At 34.5% G+C, this 17,684-nt stretch overlaps 1 protein-coding gene across 1 annotated transcript; it reads right to left on the bottom strand.

Annotated features, from left to right (window-relative positions):
• Window positions 1-286: 286 nt before the first annotated feature.
• Window positions 287-1,324, bottom strand: LOC111886921 (uncharacterized). Its single transcript, XM_023883156.1, has 2 exons — window positions 709-1,324; window positions 287-594 (listed from the first exon to the last, which is right to left on the bottom strand). Exons 1-2 carry the CDS (start codon window positions 1,322-1,324, stop codon window positions 287-289), a joined length of 924 nt encoding a protein of 307 aa, XP_023738924.1.
• Window positions 1,325-17,684: the final 16,360 nt, after the last annotated feature.

The raw sequence follows: 17,684 nt of genomic DNA, 5'->3' as shown, positions 1-17,684 counted from the left end.
ATATTATATGTATGACTTTTTTTGTTGGCACTAATTTTGAAAAATATTTCTTTGATTTCAAAATAGTATGCGTACTACCACTATCTTCTATGCAAAGATCTCCAAACTTTTCTTGGTGTTGTGCTCCAGTTGGACTCATATTAAACTTCACATATGAAAGAAATAATAAGCCAATAAACATAATCACAATAAATATTATAAAGAAACTTCATTTATTGTAGGAAATACATTACATGAAAAACAAAGGAAGGAAAAAACATGTTTTCAAGAGCAATAACATAATTTTTTAGTTTATGTCTTCCATGTCATTGCAGAAATCAACAACAGTTAGCGGAGTGCATTCAACATTATCAATGAGGTTTGCTTCTTTTCCTTTTCCTTTAATGGACTCTCGATAAAGTTGACAAAGATGTGCAGGTGTGCGACAGGTCCTTGACCAATGGCCTGTGCTACCACATCTATAATATGAACCATCAGATTTTTGTGATGTGCCAACATCATGCCTTGCTACTTTGGGCTTTTCTTGTATATGGATATTGCTTCTTTGTAAAGATTGGTAATTATTTCTTTTCTGGCCATGACCACGATTATTACCTTGTTCACGAACAAAATTATGGTTCTGATTATGTCTTTGGTTTCAATTAAAATAGCGAAGGCCTCATCCTCGACCATGACCATGTCCTCGTCCACGTGTATTGTTTCGATAACCATCAATATTTTTAGCATTTGCTTCAGGAAGTGCTACTGATCCCATTGGACGAGATTCTTGGTTTTTCATCAAGAGCTCATTGTTTTTATATACAACAAGTAGGCATGTATTCAATTCAGAATATTTTATGAACTTTTGCAATTGATATTGTTGCATCAAGTTAATGTTTGTTGCATGAAATGTGGAGTACGTTTTCTCCAATATATCTTCATCAGTAACTTCTTGTCCACAATACTTGAGTTGTGAACATATTCTGAATAAAGCTGAGTTGTATTCATTTACTTTCTTGAAGTCTTGAAACCTCAGTGTTCTCCATTCATCTCTAGCATTTGGAAGTATAACTTCCTTTTGATGATCAAATTTTTCTTTCAAGAGATTCCAGAGAACACTTGGATCATTAACATCAAGATATTCAAATCTTAACATTTCATCAATATGCTTATGAAGGAAAACTTGTGCTTTCGCCTTGTCTTGTGCCAAACAATTATTAAATTCATGTATAGCATTTGAGATTCCCATAGACTCAAGATGCAATTTTACATCTATCATCCATGGCACATAGTTTTTCCTACTAGTTTCAAGTGCAGTAAACTCGAGCTTTGCAATGTTGGACATATTGTAACTATAAATTTAAACAAAATAACAAGATGAAAATTAAAATCCATTTATTTCAATATGTATTGCACAAAACAGAAGCGAGAAAAGAATCATCCCATACAAGACTATGAAAGGATAAAATAAATCAGGATAAAATACATCTGGCGTGATATTGAAAAATAGGAAGCTAAGTGCTATACTCATTATAGTTGCGAGAATTACAACTGGATGAATCATTTTGATCTTAATAACCTTGAAAAGTGAGAGAATTTGCTCCTTTTTTGTAGAAAGAAATATTATATTGATGTTATTTATAGTAGAAAAATAGCTGTTGTTTTTGCTGTTTATAATCGTTGCATATATATAGCCGTTGTCTGTGTGTGTGTCTATATATATATATATATATATATATATATATATATATATATATATATATATATATATATATATATGTGTGTGTGTGTGTGTGTGTGTATGTATATGTATTTTATAAATCATTCAATAACACCTTAAATTAGTATATAATTTTACTTTGTATAATTTTATTAATTAGAAACAAATAAATATTGACATGTATAAATAAATGTTAGTATACATAAATAAAAGTTAGTTGCATAATTTAAATGTTAATATGCATAAATAAAAGTTAGTTGCATAAAGTAAAGGGTTAATACCATAAAAGCCATAAGTTTTACATCCCAATTCTAAATTAGCACTGAATGGAATTTTTGTGTATAATTAGCCATTATGTATGTGTTGACTTTTGCCTCAAACCCTGTTAGCCGGTTTCCCCAGTTTCAGCTAGTTACCCCTTTACAAATAGGGGTTTTACCGTTAAAAACCCATCTTTCCACCTCCTACTTCTACATTCTACGACTTCTTCTTCCACGCATCAACTTGTTCATGGCTAGTTCATCTACAGGGTCTACAGGGTCAATGACTTCAAGATTTCAAAATGTTAATGTCAATTTCAGGAACAGAAACAACCCCATGGTTTTGTGTCGTTGTGGTGTTGAGGGTAGCTTCTCAATTTCATGGACGGACAAGAATCATGGAAGAAAATTTAGGGGATGCACCAACTACAAGGTATGTTCTTCACTCTTTGATCCGGTATAAAGTTTTGTTATGGGACTAAGGGAAAATCTGTCATAAAAATGTGTAGGATCCTTCCAGGTATTGTAAGTTCTTCATGTGGTTGGACCCACCTTTGCCTAGTGAAGATTACAAAAAACTCATGTACCAAATGCATTTAGCTCTGGTTGGTATGGCTGATGGCAATGCCTAGTTGGAACAGGTGAATGTGGATCAAAATAGGAGGTTGATGTTGATGATGAAGCTTATGTTCATCATGGTCATGCTATTTGCAGTGATGTTGGTAACAGAGACTATGTTGCTGGTGAAATTATAGGAAGTTAGGAAGTTATGTTTAGTCTTTTGTGAAGTTGTTGGTTAGGTGAAATTGTATTAGATGCTTATTTTGGCACAGTTGTAATAGCATCTGAAAACATTTTGATGGTTGTAATATGGGTACCCTTATAATACATAGTCCTACGGGACAATTAATATGAAAAGCATTAACAAAAAATTGACAGTTTACTATCCATTACAAACTGACATTGAAATTTGAACTTACTACAAACCATAATCTTTATAAACATAATAGCCAAATACATACATGGAGGGTAACAATCAGAACCAAACTTCTAATTTTACAACAATGTTTACAAGCCAAAAGATGATTTCCCAAAATAACAATGTTACTACAATTTACAGTCAAAAGATAACATGTTGTCAACAAATTGGAAGCTTGTTACCAAAAGATGCTTTCACAAAAAAAGGGATATCAAAAGATTTATGCCTAATTAACCCCCCATCCATAACAACATCAGTCCGATGTAAGTGCTTTCTTAGTTGTTGAACCACCTCCATCTAGATCATGCACTGCTTTTTTCAACTTAATCTTGATAATTCTTTCTGAGGGCTTCCTTTTTCTTACCAACAAATCTTGTGTTTCTTAACTGGTCTCTTCATTAACTATACTCTTAACCAACATCTCCTTCCTCTCTTTTGTCAACTGTGAATAAGAAATTAACATAAACATATTATCACATAATGTTCAAGAAAATTGTGTTAATAATTAAATTTATAACTACACACCTTATTAAAAGCTTCAACCATTTCCCCATGATCATATCCAGATACCTGCAGATCTTTAATAGTTTCAAAATCTTCATGGTTAAGCTTTTCATGGCAGGTAAGTACAGCTTCATCAACACCTGCCACAGTTTGACTTATACTACCATGCACAGCCCTTATTCTCCCTACATATTTGATCTTACCTCCCCTCCTTGCCATCATCTTCATTCTGTTCAAAGGAGAAATTGACTGATCAACATCTATCATCTTACCTGCATCTTTTGATGTGCCCTCAGCAACTTTCATCTTTCCCTCACTTGCTTCTTTTGATGTGTCATCAACAACTTTATTCTGTACCTCATTTTCTTCTTTTGATGTGCCCTCAACAACTTTCTTCTTTCCCTTATCTACTTTCCTTGGTGTCTTTGCAATGTTCACAGCTAAATTCCCTCCCCATCTCCCTTTGGTCTACCATTTTTCCTTTTAGGGACATGGTTACTTGGACCTTCTCCATTCTTACAAGACAACTTATTATGACCAAGTTCCCTACATTTCCTACACCTAACAGTCCTGCTAACCTTTGCCTTTTGAGTTGGGAACTTAGAATCCTGACATTCTGAGGCATGTCTTCTTCTCTTTGTTTTTAGCCTTCCAGGCATTCTCCTAACAAGGGGTGGTAAGGGCTTTAAATATTCAGTATAGGGCCACATATTACTTCCATTAACAGGTAAGATGTTGTTCCTGTATATCTCTATGAACTTGTCCTTATGGAACCAAAAGGAAATAAAATCAGTTGGATCTCTATGTGCAAAATTGATTGCATCTTGAGCATGGACACATGGTAACCCTGATATCTCCCATAATCTGCATGAACAAGAATAAGCATCTAAATCCACCTTGTAAGCTGAATATCCACGCCTTGTCTCAAATAATGCCCCTCCACTTGGTATTACTATCCAGAACCTAAAATTATAAGTAATTAGTAATGTACATGTATAGACTTAAGATCACAATTAAAATCAAATAAGCATACCTCATATGCTTTCCAAACTCCTTAATCTTCTCTAAGGTGTTTAGGCCATAGTCACCTTTCCATTGAGAAACTGTAGCAGCTTGATGATAAAACATATTCATCAAATAAATCTTGATTTCCTTAAGCATTGTTAGAATTGGTTTTTTTCTCATGTGAATGATCATCGAATTAAAACACTATGAACTATAGCCTCACAAGCATATCCATGAGAGAAAAATGCCCTACACCAAGAATGTGGTTTGTTTGACATCAGCCATTCATAGCCAATGGGAATTATGTATTTGATTTTCTTCATTGTTGCTATAAAGTCCCCCTCGACAGTACTTTTGGCAGCTTCCCAAAACAGGTTCTTGAGCTCTAACCTAGTGTATTTCTTCCTGAAGTTTGCATAGATGTGCCTGACACATTGTCTATGTTCAACATATGGAAGTAGTTCTGTAACAGCTTGTAGTAGACCCTGACATTGAATAAACAAAATTATTATAAATGTATAATAATTAAACAAATTTACAGTATAATTTACCTTGTGCTGATCGAAAATAAGCACAAGACCCCTACCACAATCAAGGTCAAGATCAGAAACTAACAGCTCAATAAACCAAGGCCAATTATCTTTGTTCTCTACATCAATCACTGCCCATGCTATTGGATATACATGATTGTCTGCATCTCTTCCAACATCAATCAAAAGTTCTCCCTTGATCTAACCCTTTAGGAAACAACCATCCAAACCTATCACACGTCTGCAACCCCTATTCCAACCATCCTTAAAAGCCTTTAAGCACACATAAAACCTTTTGAAATAGTTCATGCCACTTGCATTATAATCTAACCCCACCTTACAAGTGCTCCCTAGGTTAGACCTGAGGATTTCTGCAACATAGTCCCATACCTTTGCATAATGTTCTTCTAACTTACCTTTTATCATCTCTCTTGCCTTTGTCCTAGCCCTGTGACATTGCCCCTAAGATACATTTACTGAAAACATCCTAAGTACATCTTCCTTCATCTCAGTTAATGTCATCTTTGGCTTCATAATAATATCCTTCAAGTAATGTTTGGCCAACCAGTTACAACTAACCGACGTTCCAAAATTAAAATTTCTAGCACATAGATGTATGTCACATATAGATTTAATCTGAAATGTTCGTTCATTATACTATCAAGCAGCATAAACTCTAAAGGGACATGGGTCTTTTTATATATTTTCCCACACCTAGCAATCTCTCTATGCCTATCACTCTTCATAAACCAAAACTGATATCCATTAGCTACTGCATAGTTAGTTAATGCAAACCTGAGTTGAGAAGGGGACTCGTAACACTCTCCCACTACAGGCTTCTTTGTTTCCAATGTATGTCTGGATCATGAACCTTGTACTCTACACCTACTTCACCATCATTTTGATCATCAATATGACCATGTTTTGGATCCTTAACACCAGCTTCCTGATCATCATTTCCCATTCCATCAACAGTCCTCCTTAGCATATTTTCATCACATAATATGTTAAGGAATGGGTCATCAGACAGGTTTGAGGCAGGTTTAAAGGTCTCAGGTGCAAAATCCAGGAAAGAGAAATCTATGAGATCATCATCAGAGTCCTCGTCCCTTACATAAACCTTTTCAGGCCCTTTCACCTTTTTAGTTCCAGATGATGAAGCCATCTGTTCAGATGAAAAATTATACTTGTAAGTGACACTATGGAACTCGATTATATAATATAAGAACACACATACACATCAATTTCTTATTGGCACCCCACGTACCTTTCTACTTCAGTGACTTTCAACTTCAAAATAGAAGCTTTTTTTGCATGCAACAATGGTGTAAGAAACCCTTTTCAAACCCTTCTTCTTCCTAAGACCAACTACATGAAACCCTTTTTTGATGCAAGACGTTTCTGTGAAAGGTGATATTTGGTGGTGTACGAACGATCAAGGAGTATAGGAGAGTGGCGACCGGCTGCGTACCTTGACCTGTTGTTAACCGGCTGATAAAACGATTTTGAAACGGGGTCACAATTATGTAGGCTAATTAGACACAAAAAAATCCATTTAGGGCTAATTTAGAATTGGGGTGTAAAACTTATGGCTTTTATGGTATTAATCCTAAAGTAAAATGTCAGTATCCATAAATAAAAGTTAGTTGCATAAAGGTAATGTTACTATAAGAAATAAAAAACGTTAGTAGTCCATAATGTCTGTAATGAATAAGATTTATTAATTTATTAATATTTTTGTTTTTAATATGATGGAGGTTTTTATAATTAATAATGTTTTTTTTACTAAGTAATACATACTTTGATTAAGATAGACGTGATTTTCACTTGTTTAATAACCTTGATTAAAGCTTTCGTACTGATAACGTGTTGTAAAGTTGATGTAATTAAGACTAAAACTAACAAAGTTAAACTAAAACATTATAAAGTAAAGAAGGAGATTTGAGAGGATTCTTGAACACTTAGAAGATTGTATTCAAGATGGAGTGTTTATTTCTATCACATTTGATGAATATTTATACTACATATCATCCTACTCTTACATCATCAAAATAATAACTAAATAGTTAATGGAAACTATTTGAAAGGTGAAAAATGTTCATCCACATGCTATGTCTAACACAATGATTTTATGGCTTTTATAACAATATATATATATATATATATATATATATATATATATATATATATATATATATATATATATATATATATATATATATATGGGAAGTGATTCGTACACAACAGTTTTTTGTCATACACAACACTTCATGCATTATATAGTTGTACAATACAACATTTTAAAGCATCAATTGTGGTGTATGGAGAAAATTGTTGTATACGGATCAACTCCCTATATATATAGGGCTAGGTTATAATGTGGATGAACAACTATTGTGTGGACGTGTGGATAATACTATTCTATGAGAATTACTAAAAGAATAAGTTGTTTACTAATGTGAATACGTTTAACCTCACACAATTATTATAATTTCCATTCATTCTCACTAATTATTATTCATTTTTTGTACTTATGCATCGTTTTTCACTCATTTTCATTCTAACAGAATACGACTCAATAAACATCCTGACAATATCCTGACATAATGAGAATAATAAAAAAAAGTCTATAATAACCTTGTAGATTATTTAATTGGTGAGAATGCGTGATAATTATAATAGTTATGTAAGATTGAACGTATTAAAATTATTAAACAACATATTTTCTTTTTTATTTTCACATAATAGTATTATCTACACGTCCACACAATAGATGTCAATCCACATTTGAATATATATATATATATATATATATATATATATATATATATATATATATATATATATATATATATATATATATATATATATGTTTTGTTTTTTGTTTTTTTAATTTTTGTGAATATAATTACAATTTACAGTTATTAAAATAAATTAAATCAAGTCTGCTTAAATTATCAAGAAATTTACTCCTATCTATAAACTACTAATTAGTAAAAACATCTGACCTAATTTAATATATAGCCCTTATGCAGTCAAATTGTTAGGCTAGGAAGTAAAACTCTAAAAATAAATTAATAAAACTGTTTAAAGTGCTTAATTACCTTGGAGGAAATACAACATGGGCAATCAATGATATGATTTATCATTTTCTCTAATCACATAAATTAATGATATTGTTTAATATATTATATAAGTAAATCATTAACTTTTCAAATACACTATGACTTCTGTCTTCTTATAGAAAACATATTCGAAAAGCCTAAAATTGTTGCATGTATTACTAAAAAAGAAAAACTTAAAAACAAAAAGATAAAATCTTCCATGAAAAGATGGTGATAATTGCTACAGAAGGAAGCGTGTGAAACAAGAAAGAGATGGCACGTGTGGTCCTACTATCTGACAGATGGCCATGTGGGTTCAATGCTGATGTTATATCCACGTCATTGTTTTTTCTACTACTACAATACACTGTTTTTCATACCAATTCCATTGCAATTTTGATCTTTTACTTTTTTTAGTTTCCATCAAATTTTCATGTTAATTATTTTAAAAATTACATAAATAGTGGGATGTGAATTGTTTATAAGAATGGTCCATATAGTTTAATTTATTTCCTGGTTGATTTATAGTGTAAATAAAATAACCATTATACTTATTTTATTTGGATTTTATTATAATGCCTTAGGTGTGTATCATCCGGAAATTGAAGCCTTCAGTGTGTATCAGTGCCGTAACATTCGGTTTACGCGGCCAATTAAAAGTTTCACCCTCTTCATCCGCTTATGAATAACGCAAATTAGTTGCATTTGGAAAGTTCGGTCAAAATCAACTATCTTTGGGTCTACTCGGCCGACTAATCAAATCTAGACGGTGAAAATCAATCAGAACTCAGAACAACAAATTATCAAAATTATATATAAAAAAATTAAAGAAAGTGGATATAACATTTAATTGTTCTGTCAAATTATATATATATATATATATATATATATATATATATATATATATATATATATATATATATATATATATATATATATATATATCAAAATTATGAATACAGAAATTCATAATTTTTTATCCCTTTTTCAATGATATCAAATTCGAAAAAAAAAATTTCTGTCAAATTTACAATGTGAATCTTTGAAAATTCACAATGTCAATCTAAATTTATACGGTTAATCCGAAAAATATATATAACATTCACAATGTTATGTTATGAATTTAAATATTTTTAGTTGTTTTTCGATAAAAAATAAGTTTTAGAACTTGAAAAAAAAATTTGATTCTTTGGATAACTAATAATTATGGTTTCTATTGAAATTATATATATATATATATATATATATATATATATATATATATATATATATATATATATATATATATATATATATATATATATATATATATATATATATATATATATATATATACCCATATTTTTACGTTTGATTCTTTTTTTTTAAACGATTAATTATTTAAATTCGTATCCTAAATTTGGTGCTTATGTTTGAGTTTAAAACTTAATAGAAAAATGTGGGGTTCCAATAATAATTTCCAAAGGACCAATAATTCATATGTATTTCCTACTTATTGCCGAGGAATTTCTGAGGAAACCACGTTTATGATATTTTCTCAGAAGTTCCACGATAATGTGTAGGAAATTCTAACAAATTTTTAATCATCGGAAGTACCTCGAAAGTTCCTATGATTTTCCTAGAAAATAAATAAATATTTAATGTTCCTCAACAGTTTTTTATTGCTATGTTATTATAATAAACAAATTAGATCATTTTTTTAAATATGCCAAAGAGTGACATTTACTCTAGAAGTGTTTCGTTTAAGTGGGTTCCTAGAAAATTTCTTGGAACTTCCGAATAACTTAAGAAAAAAAATTAATATACATAATATTATCAATTTGTTATAAAATTAACATATATATATATATATATATATATATATATATATATATATATATATATATATATATATATATATATATATATATATATAAACTAGGACACTTCTTAGGAACAGTACCTGATCCAGGTTACTGTTCATCGGGTTTACTTCCTCAACCATGGTCACCGCCCCTGCCTCATCCAGTATATTCCATGTCCATGAAACCCACATCTTCATCTCAATCATTCCTCAACCCTCTCTGAGTGTTTCTCTTTAGAAGCGATTGAGCACCACCATCACCACCGTCTGCTGCAATTCGACTCCACGGTGTCTTAGGGTTGGTTACCACCATCGTTCTTCTAAACATCTCTCAAAGTGGAAATCCCCGTCACCTGTCGATGCTTCCTCGATATTTAGATGTGCTCGACAATGTTTTTTTTTCCTAATTTTCTAGGGTTTTTGTCTGGCTTACCTGTTAAGATGGACACCACCACCGGAGCACCATCAAATATCGGATTTTGCATTGATTGAAAATTCACTGCCTATGCTTCAATTGCTCGACACCTCCGACATCTACCATTAGTTGAAAAAGATTCATTCGTTTCCAATCATTTAACAACCGATGACGAATTCATAATTTTGAGGTTTTTGGCTTTGATTTTAAAGGTATATTAAGTTCTACTGCCACGAATTTCATATTTTTGAGATCGATTTTGTCTGCAACTGCTCCACCACCTCGCCATTGCCGGCGATGAATGATGTGCACAAAAATACTCACTAATTTTAATATTTATAACCTAACCAACTTAACTATCTATGCACTTATAGGCAGTGTACCTAGTCAGATTACAGTATAGTTTGGGTAAGTCGGGTGTCGATCACAGGGAACGGTGTTTCTAATTAATTTACTTATATTAAATTAAGCTAATTATTAACAAGTTTAAAGGGGTTTTATCTGGTTTTGCAAGATCAGATGAACTTAAATCAAATTCAATAATTAAAAACACACTCTTGTTTAGTTTGAATCCACTTCTTCCTTATGGCTAGCTAATGATTACGGATTATTAAGTTGGCTTTAGTTGTATTAGTAATTTAGTTCTAACTTTACCAATAATTAACTAATTCATGTCAAACCATGTATGTTCACACATAATTAAACACAGAACTAATTATGAATGTAAATATGCTATGTAAGATTTGTTGTATAAACGCAATTATGATCACAATACACGTTCTCTAGCACAGCTAAGCTTTATTTATTCTAATAACTAACTAAGATTGGTCAATCCTAGCTCTAACAATTCAATTTTCACTAAATCATTAGGTAAACAAATTCATGCAGTTTAATGGTCACTAAGCTACACAGAACATGCAATCAAGCAATTAGAGAAACAAAAAATAGTATGCTAGGTTATACAAATCAAACACAAGTAATTTTTACCAACAAAACTTAATCCATAAGCATTGAACTATTCATAAGTTTGAAGCTTCATCTAGCTAAACAAGAGTAGCTAGATTCAGCTGCTCATCATAGCAACTAAACCAACACAGCTAAAAGTAATAAAAGACATGTTCTAATTTAACTAAAATATAAACCTCTATTCTTTTTGGTGTTGAAAACCTTCTTCCAGAACCCTTTTTTCGCTCTGAATCGTCTCTTGGAATTCTTTCCTTCAGCCAAATGCTTCTTACTTTCGTAATAATCAAAAGAACTTAAATAATCTTCAAAAACCCATGCCACGTCGTGGCCAGCTTTGCCATGTCGTGGGCTTCAAGTAATCTGTATCCTCGAAGGAATCCTTCGCATCGCGATGTCTATCTTCTGGAAACCTCTTGCCACGTCGTGGCCGACTATGCCACGTCGTGAATTCAGTATTTATCGTGGATTTACTCTTTTCTTATCTTTCAAGCCTCCCATGTTCCACATATTGTCACTTTTGGTCCCTCTCTTCGAAAATCCTTTTAATTGACTGAAAATAACAATTTAAAGTCATAAGTATCATTATTCTAAACATATTATCAATTTATTAATAAAAATGTACTTAAATATTGCCTAAAAATAGGTATAAATATGGCAATATCAAAATACCCCACACTTAGGCTTTGCTTGCCCTCAAGCAAATTTAAACTTAACTCTTAATTACTAACACCACATAGAACAATCCGACTCTAGCTCAGCCATTATGCCAAGACCTCAACACATGCATTTGTGTCTAAAATTTTCCTAAAATAGCCCCCATACTTTAAATACTCACAATCTTCATAAACACTCGCCCACTTTTTCCGAACAATGCTCATTTTATGCAACCCTCTGAATCCATCCGCAGAAAACCTCCTTATCCTCAATGTATTTTTAGTTGAGCAACCTAAGCATACATAATCTAGAATTACAATCATTGATACCACTATGGAGCTCTTTTGGAATTCTTCATTTCTTTGACATTGATCTTTGATTTCTTTGAATTCACCACCTTATTTGATTTGATTTCTTGTATCTTCAACTTTTTGCATTTCTTGGAATTTTGATCTTTTGATCTTCACTTTATTTGCTCCAAAATTCTTCAAACTTTACTCGTAATTCTCTCTCTTTTTTTTATTACATGTACCTCTCTTTTTTCACTCAAAACCTACATACTTAAGCAGAGGCGCTCAACCTCAACCTTTATTGGTTAATGATAATAATTTTCCTGGATACATTTCAGGTTTAGGCTGCTAAACATATTGCATCCCTCAAACCAAGCGGGATTATGTTTTTGTTTCATGATTTCACTAAAATAAGGGAGGCCACAAATGCACTATAACGTGTATTGGCTCAACTAAACATTTGAACTTTCATCGGATCATCCCACATAATACTAGCAATTATAATTCAAATTATTATTACTACATTCAATTATTAAAAATTTCAATTTCAAAATTTTCAAATTTTACTATCAAATTCTATGATTATCTAGCAATTTACTTTTTCTACCCCCACCCCACACTTATTTCATACAATGCCCTCATTGTATTCATAAAAATAAATCAAAATTAAAGAAAAGGAAGAAAAAGGAACAGACTCCCCTGGGATAGTGGCGTGAGCATCTCCAAAAGTGTGGAAAACGTGCATCCGAAATATAGACCTCCAAAAATAGAAACTCGGTGTAGAACTAGGTGAATATGTAAATAAACCACGAACATGACTCGAAACTTCAATTCTTCAAAGTGGGTGTTAGTAAGTAGAAATGTGGGCAATGATAAACTGGGACACGTCGTGGCAGGTAGCTGGCCACGTCGTGATATGAGATGAAAGCACGAACAATAGGCTGCTTTATTTCTTCAAATTTCATGAGCGCCACGACGTGGCGTAAGGATCCCACGTCGTGGAAACTGGACATCAGCAGAAAATTGCCTTATTTCTTTCATGTACTCTAGCAACTTGACCAATGTCTAAATGGTTTAAGACGCTTCTATGGAAATATACTTCCCAACTGTAACCTCTCTCCTACTAACGTACCCCACACTTATCTTGAATTGTGGGTTCCAACTCACGACTCTAAGCTTCCTTGACTCGACAAACACGACTGTAGAGTTTACCTTATATGCTCCTTAGAATTCCAATGCTAATCCGAAAAATGGAACCACCCAAAAGAAATAAAAGAGTAACATCATAGATCAAGAATGTTTTACATTACACACCAAATTCAAACATAAAAAAACTAAAAACCACTAAAAAAAACAAAATAAAAGAAAAGGAAATAAAATCAATCATCATCTCCTTGGTCCTGCGCTCCACTTGGCCCTGCCCCATCATTTTGCGGATGCCATAGCTCCTCCCATGTCGGAAAATAAGGATACTGTGGTGGCATAGAAGGTGGTCAGGTCACACCCAAATGCGAATAAATACCCTCAGTAAGCTGGGTATGGTAAATGGCATGCCCCCGTAGATTATCCAAATAAGTTCCCACCCGACTCTGAAAAGGGTCGGTGGGCACTCCCTGCACATACTCTGGCTGCGCCTCCTCTTGCTCGTCATCTATCGGCAGTATAACAAAACGAACCCTGATATTCACTACCACTCGCATAACTCCCAAGACTTGAATGGTCAACTCTGTGTCCGAGAATCGAGTAAGATTCCTCACAAAGTCATGGGTCAAAAATATGATATGACCTAGCAAGGCGAGTAACCAAATGCCCCCTGTAATCGGGCTCCCGGGCCTAGAATTGGCCGCTTTCTCCCCCATGAACCTCGCCAACATATAAGGTAAATCATAGCAAACTCCCGGGGTAATAAGAGTCCATAAATAAAACAAATTCTGAATGGGGACTTTATCACCATGATGCTTGTGATTTATTGAAAAAGTGATCAGGCGATGTAAAAATCGGAAAACAGGATTCCGAATTTGTGACTCACTCGAGTCACGAGTATTGTACTCATGGCTAGAAATGCTCCTACAGAACTGAACATCCATAACACCGGGATTAAAATCCCGAACGCATCCAAGCAAGAACGGTATGAAAAACGGAGATAGAGTCTCCACTTCGGTATAAAGCCCCATATGCCAAGCAAATTCCCAAAGAATACACTCTCTATAAACACCACCCAAACGAAACACAAGTACCCGATTGTAGGTAAAATCAATAGTGCGTTCCTCGAAGCATACGGTAGAGAAAAACTCCACCGATAATTCCCGGTATACGGGTTCTTGAATGGAAAACAAATTCTTCCACCCGTGACAAGTGAAAGAAAATTTGTCCCCTTCGTATGTCTTCGAACAATAGCATGTCAACTCAGCCACCATTCCCACACCACTAAGCCATCCCCAATTGATAATTGGGGCTATCGCGAATTCCCTATTGTACAGCCATCCCAGCCGATTCTCGTAAGTAGTTAACAACGGTCGGGGAATGTTTTGAGGAAACTGATATAAGGGATGTATACTTGCTACATCTATCGGGTTTTCCTCCTGTGGAATAGCTCTTCGTGGTCCCATTTCTGCATACAAAAGCAAACCAAAGCAGCAAACATCCAAAACATTAAAACAGATTAAATGGGTCTGCCAGAAGTCACGACATGGCCAGGCTACGCCATGTCGTGGGCCGAAGTCGCAAGCAGCTTTTGGATCAGTCATTTTATAAGCGATTTCTACCAAAATTAGTGCTTGGGGTTTGTTCCTATGTACATTTAAGGGACATACAACCTAGAATTAACAACTAGATTCAACCAATTGCATGAATTACATAAACCCTAGCCATGAAAATTTAAAATTGGAAGAACTAACTACAAATAATGAGTAGAACACATACCAAGTAGATTAATTGGCAAGAACTTGCAAGGAAATTGGAAGTAGATTAAGAAATTGGCTGTGGGGTTTTGTTGTTCCCGTTCGTGCGGCAGTATGAAATGGAGAATGAGGATTATTGGTCAAAGGGTTTTAAGCATATGGTCCCCCCGTGACTTTTTAAAGGCCACGTCGTGGCTGGCTATGCCCATGTCGTGGACCTTAAAACAGTTTTCTAGTCCCGTGTTTTCATTTTTACCCACGACGTGGCTGGCTATGCCCACGTCGTGGAAACTGCCTGATTGCAAAATTTTAATAAAATCTCACATTTTAACTAAATACTATGCATCTCATTCATTAATTAAAGTTCCCTACAGCTAATTGTTTACTAATTATCAGTTATTGGATGATGAGTTGATATCTTTCCTAATTAAAAGCTAAAAAAAAATTAAAAAGAAAAGAAAATGCAAACCAAGCTCGGGTTGCCTCCCGAGAAGCGCTTCTTTTTCTTGGAGTCTTGAGCTGGACTCCGTGCCTTCTACGTTGAATCTTCTGAAGAGTCCACCATTAAGATCTTTTGTTCCTTGAATCGCCTCTTGTAAGCTTGAACTTGCCTTTTATATGCCTTCTTTGAATTCTCCTTTTTATCTTTTCCCTCTTCTTCAAGCTTGCGTTTTGTGCCCTTGGTTTGTTCCTTGCACTCCATAGCATCCTCCTCCTCTTTCACTACCGACTTTGTTACTCTTGAAGTGACCTCCTCTTCATCACTTGTCATTTCCTCATCCTCTTTTCTCACCCAAGAAGCGGGCTCTTGTAAGCTATAACTTCAATCAAATATGGAACAGATGCCCTCGGTTTTGTTCTTTTGACTTGATGAACTGCCTTGATCTCTTCTTCCATAAGCTTTTCCAGTTCTTCTAGTTCATTCTCTTCATTAATTGTGAACACCTCTTCTTTATCCTCTTGAAAGTCATCTTGTATTCCAAAAACTTCTTGTTCATCTCCAACCCTCAAAGTCAGCTTAGACTCACGGATGTCAACAAGAGCTCCAACAGTGTTAAGAAATGGACGACCAAGGATTATTGGAACATCGGGATCTTCCTTCATATGCAAAATTACAAGTCTATTGGAAAAACAAATTTTCCAATCTTCACCAAAATATCCTCCACGATGCCCCGGGGTTGTGTCACCGAACGATTCTCCATGTGAATCTTCATTTTTGTAGCCTTCATCTTCTAAATCTCCAATTTTTGATAAAATGAAATAAACATCAAATTAATGCTAGCCCCAGAATCGGCTAAAGCATTAACCTTCATTTTATTTCCAAACTCACACGGAAGAATGAGGCGTCCAGGATCCCCCATCTTTTCTGGTGTCTCTCCCAGCACGACTTTTGAGGTTTGTTCACTTAGAATCACTTTAGACTGCTTCTTTAATTGCCTACGAGTGTCTATCAAATCTTGCAGTAATTTCTGATTCTCGAGAGTTTTGGATAAGGACTCGACAAAGGGAGTATTAATTGGGATCCCCTTCACATGCTTTACAAACTCTAAATGCTCCTTCTCCGGTAGACTAAGTGCAGCTCGGGTGGGAAATGGAAAAGGTGGCTGATAAGCTTGAACGGGCTCAAAGGATTTTTGATCAGACATGCGCCACGTCGTGGCCAGAGGAGTGCCACGTCGTGGCGAAGCTGGTTCAACATTTTTTCCACTCTCGAACTTTGACTTCTTGGGTTTTGGATCGGGCTACTGTGGTTCTTCTTCCAACGCCTCCAGGAACTCAGAGATTGCTTCTTCTTCAGTATCGATGGCCATTACGTGAGATTGGGTCTTCACTTCGGTATTCTTCGGGGACAGTTTTTCATGAACTAGAGTGGCTAGTTGACCAAATTATACTTCAAGGTTATGGATGGAGGCTTGCTGATTCTTTATCAAAGTTTGTTGTTCCATAATAGCAGAATTAGTGGCATCGTGTCTCTTTTCCGAAGCTTCCATAAACTTCATCAAAATGGTCTCTAGATCGGGTTTCTTCTCGGCTGGTGGCTGCTCCTTCTGATAAAGGCCTCGTCCTGTCTTCCTATACTTCTCTTCTTTTTGCTTCTTATACTCTTCATATGGCAGCCACTCCTTCTTTGGTTTCCTCCAGTCCTCATCAAATTTATCCCCACTAGAGTAGCACACTTGAGCTTTTCTGTTCCCAAACTCATCTACATTGCAGTCCTTGGTCAAGTGTGGACCACTGCATCTCTCGCAACCCACTCTTATGGCATGTATCGACTGGTCCATTTGTGTTATCCTTCGATCCATATTATTCAGCATGGCCATGACAACTGCTATTTCTTCAGTTTGGGCCCCTCCTCCGCCTTTGATTCCATCTTGCCTAGGGTTGTGGTATTCGCGAGAATGCTTCGCGAATTCTTCAATTAGCTCCTTGACCTCCCTTGGATTTTTCTTTGTCAAAGGTCCTTGAGAATCAAGGAGTTGTCTTGTCATCACGTTGACCCCATCATAAAAGATTGACATCTCTTGCTACACATTC

Source organism: Lactuca sativa, chromosome 6 (assembly GCF_002870075.4).
Source record: "Lactuca sativa cultivar Salinas chromosome 6, Lsat_Salinas_v11, whole genome shotgun sequence".
Taxonomy (NCBI): Eukaryota; Viridiplantae; Streptophyta; class Magnoliopsida; order Asterales; family Asteraceae; genus Lactuca; species Lactuca sativa.
Note: the sequence above shows the minus strand (reverse complement) of the source record. Positions and strands in the feature narration are given on the sequence as shown.

Coding starts and splice junctions, on each gene's coding strand:
- LOC111886921 (XM_023883156.1), bottom strand. CDS start 1,324: ATGTCCAACATTGCAAAGCTCGAGTTTACTGCACTTGAAACTAGTAGG. Junction 595..708: donor AAATGCTAAAAATATTGATG/GTTATCGAAACA, acceptor TTCGTGAACAAG/GTAATAATCGTGGTCATGGC.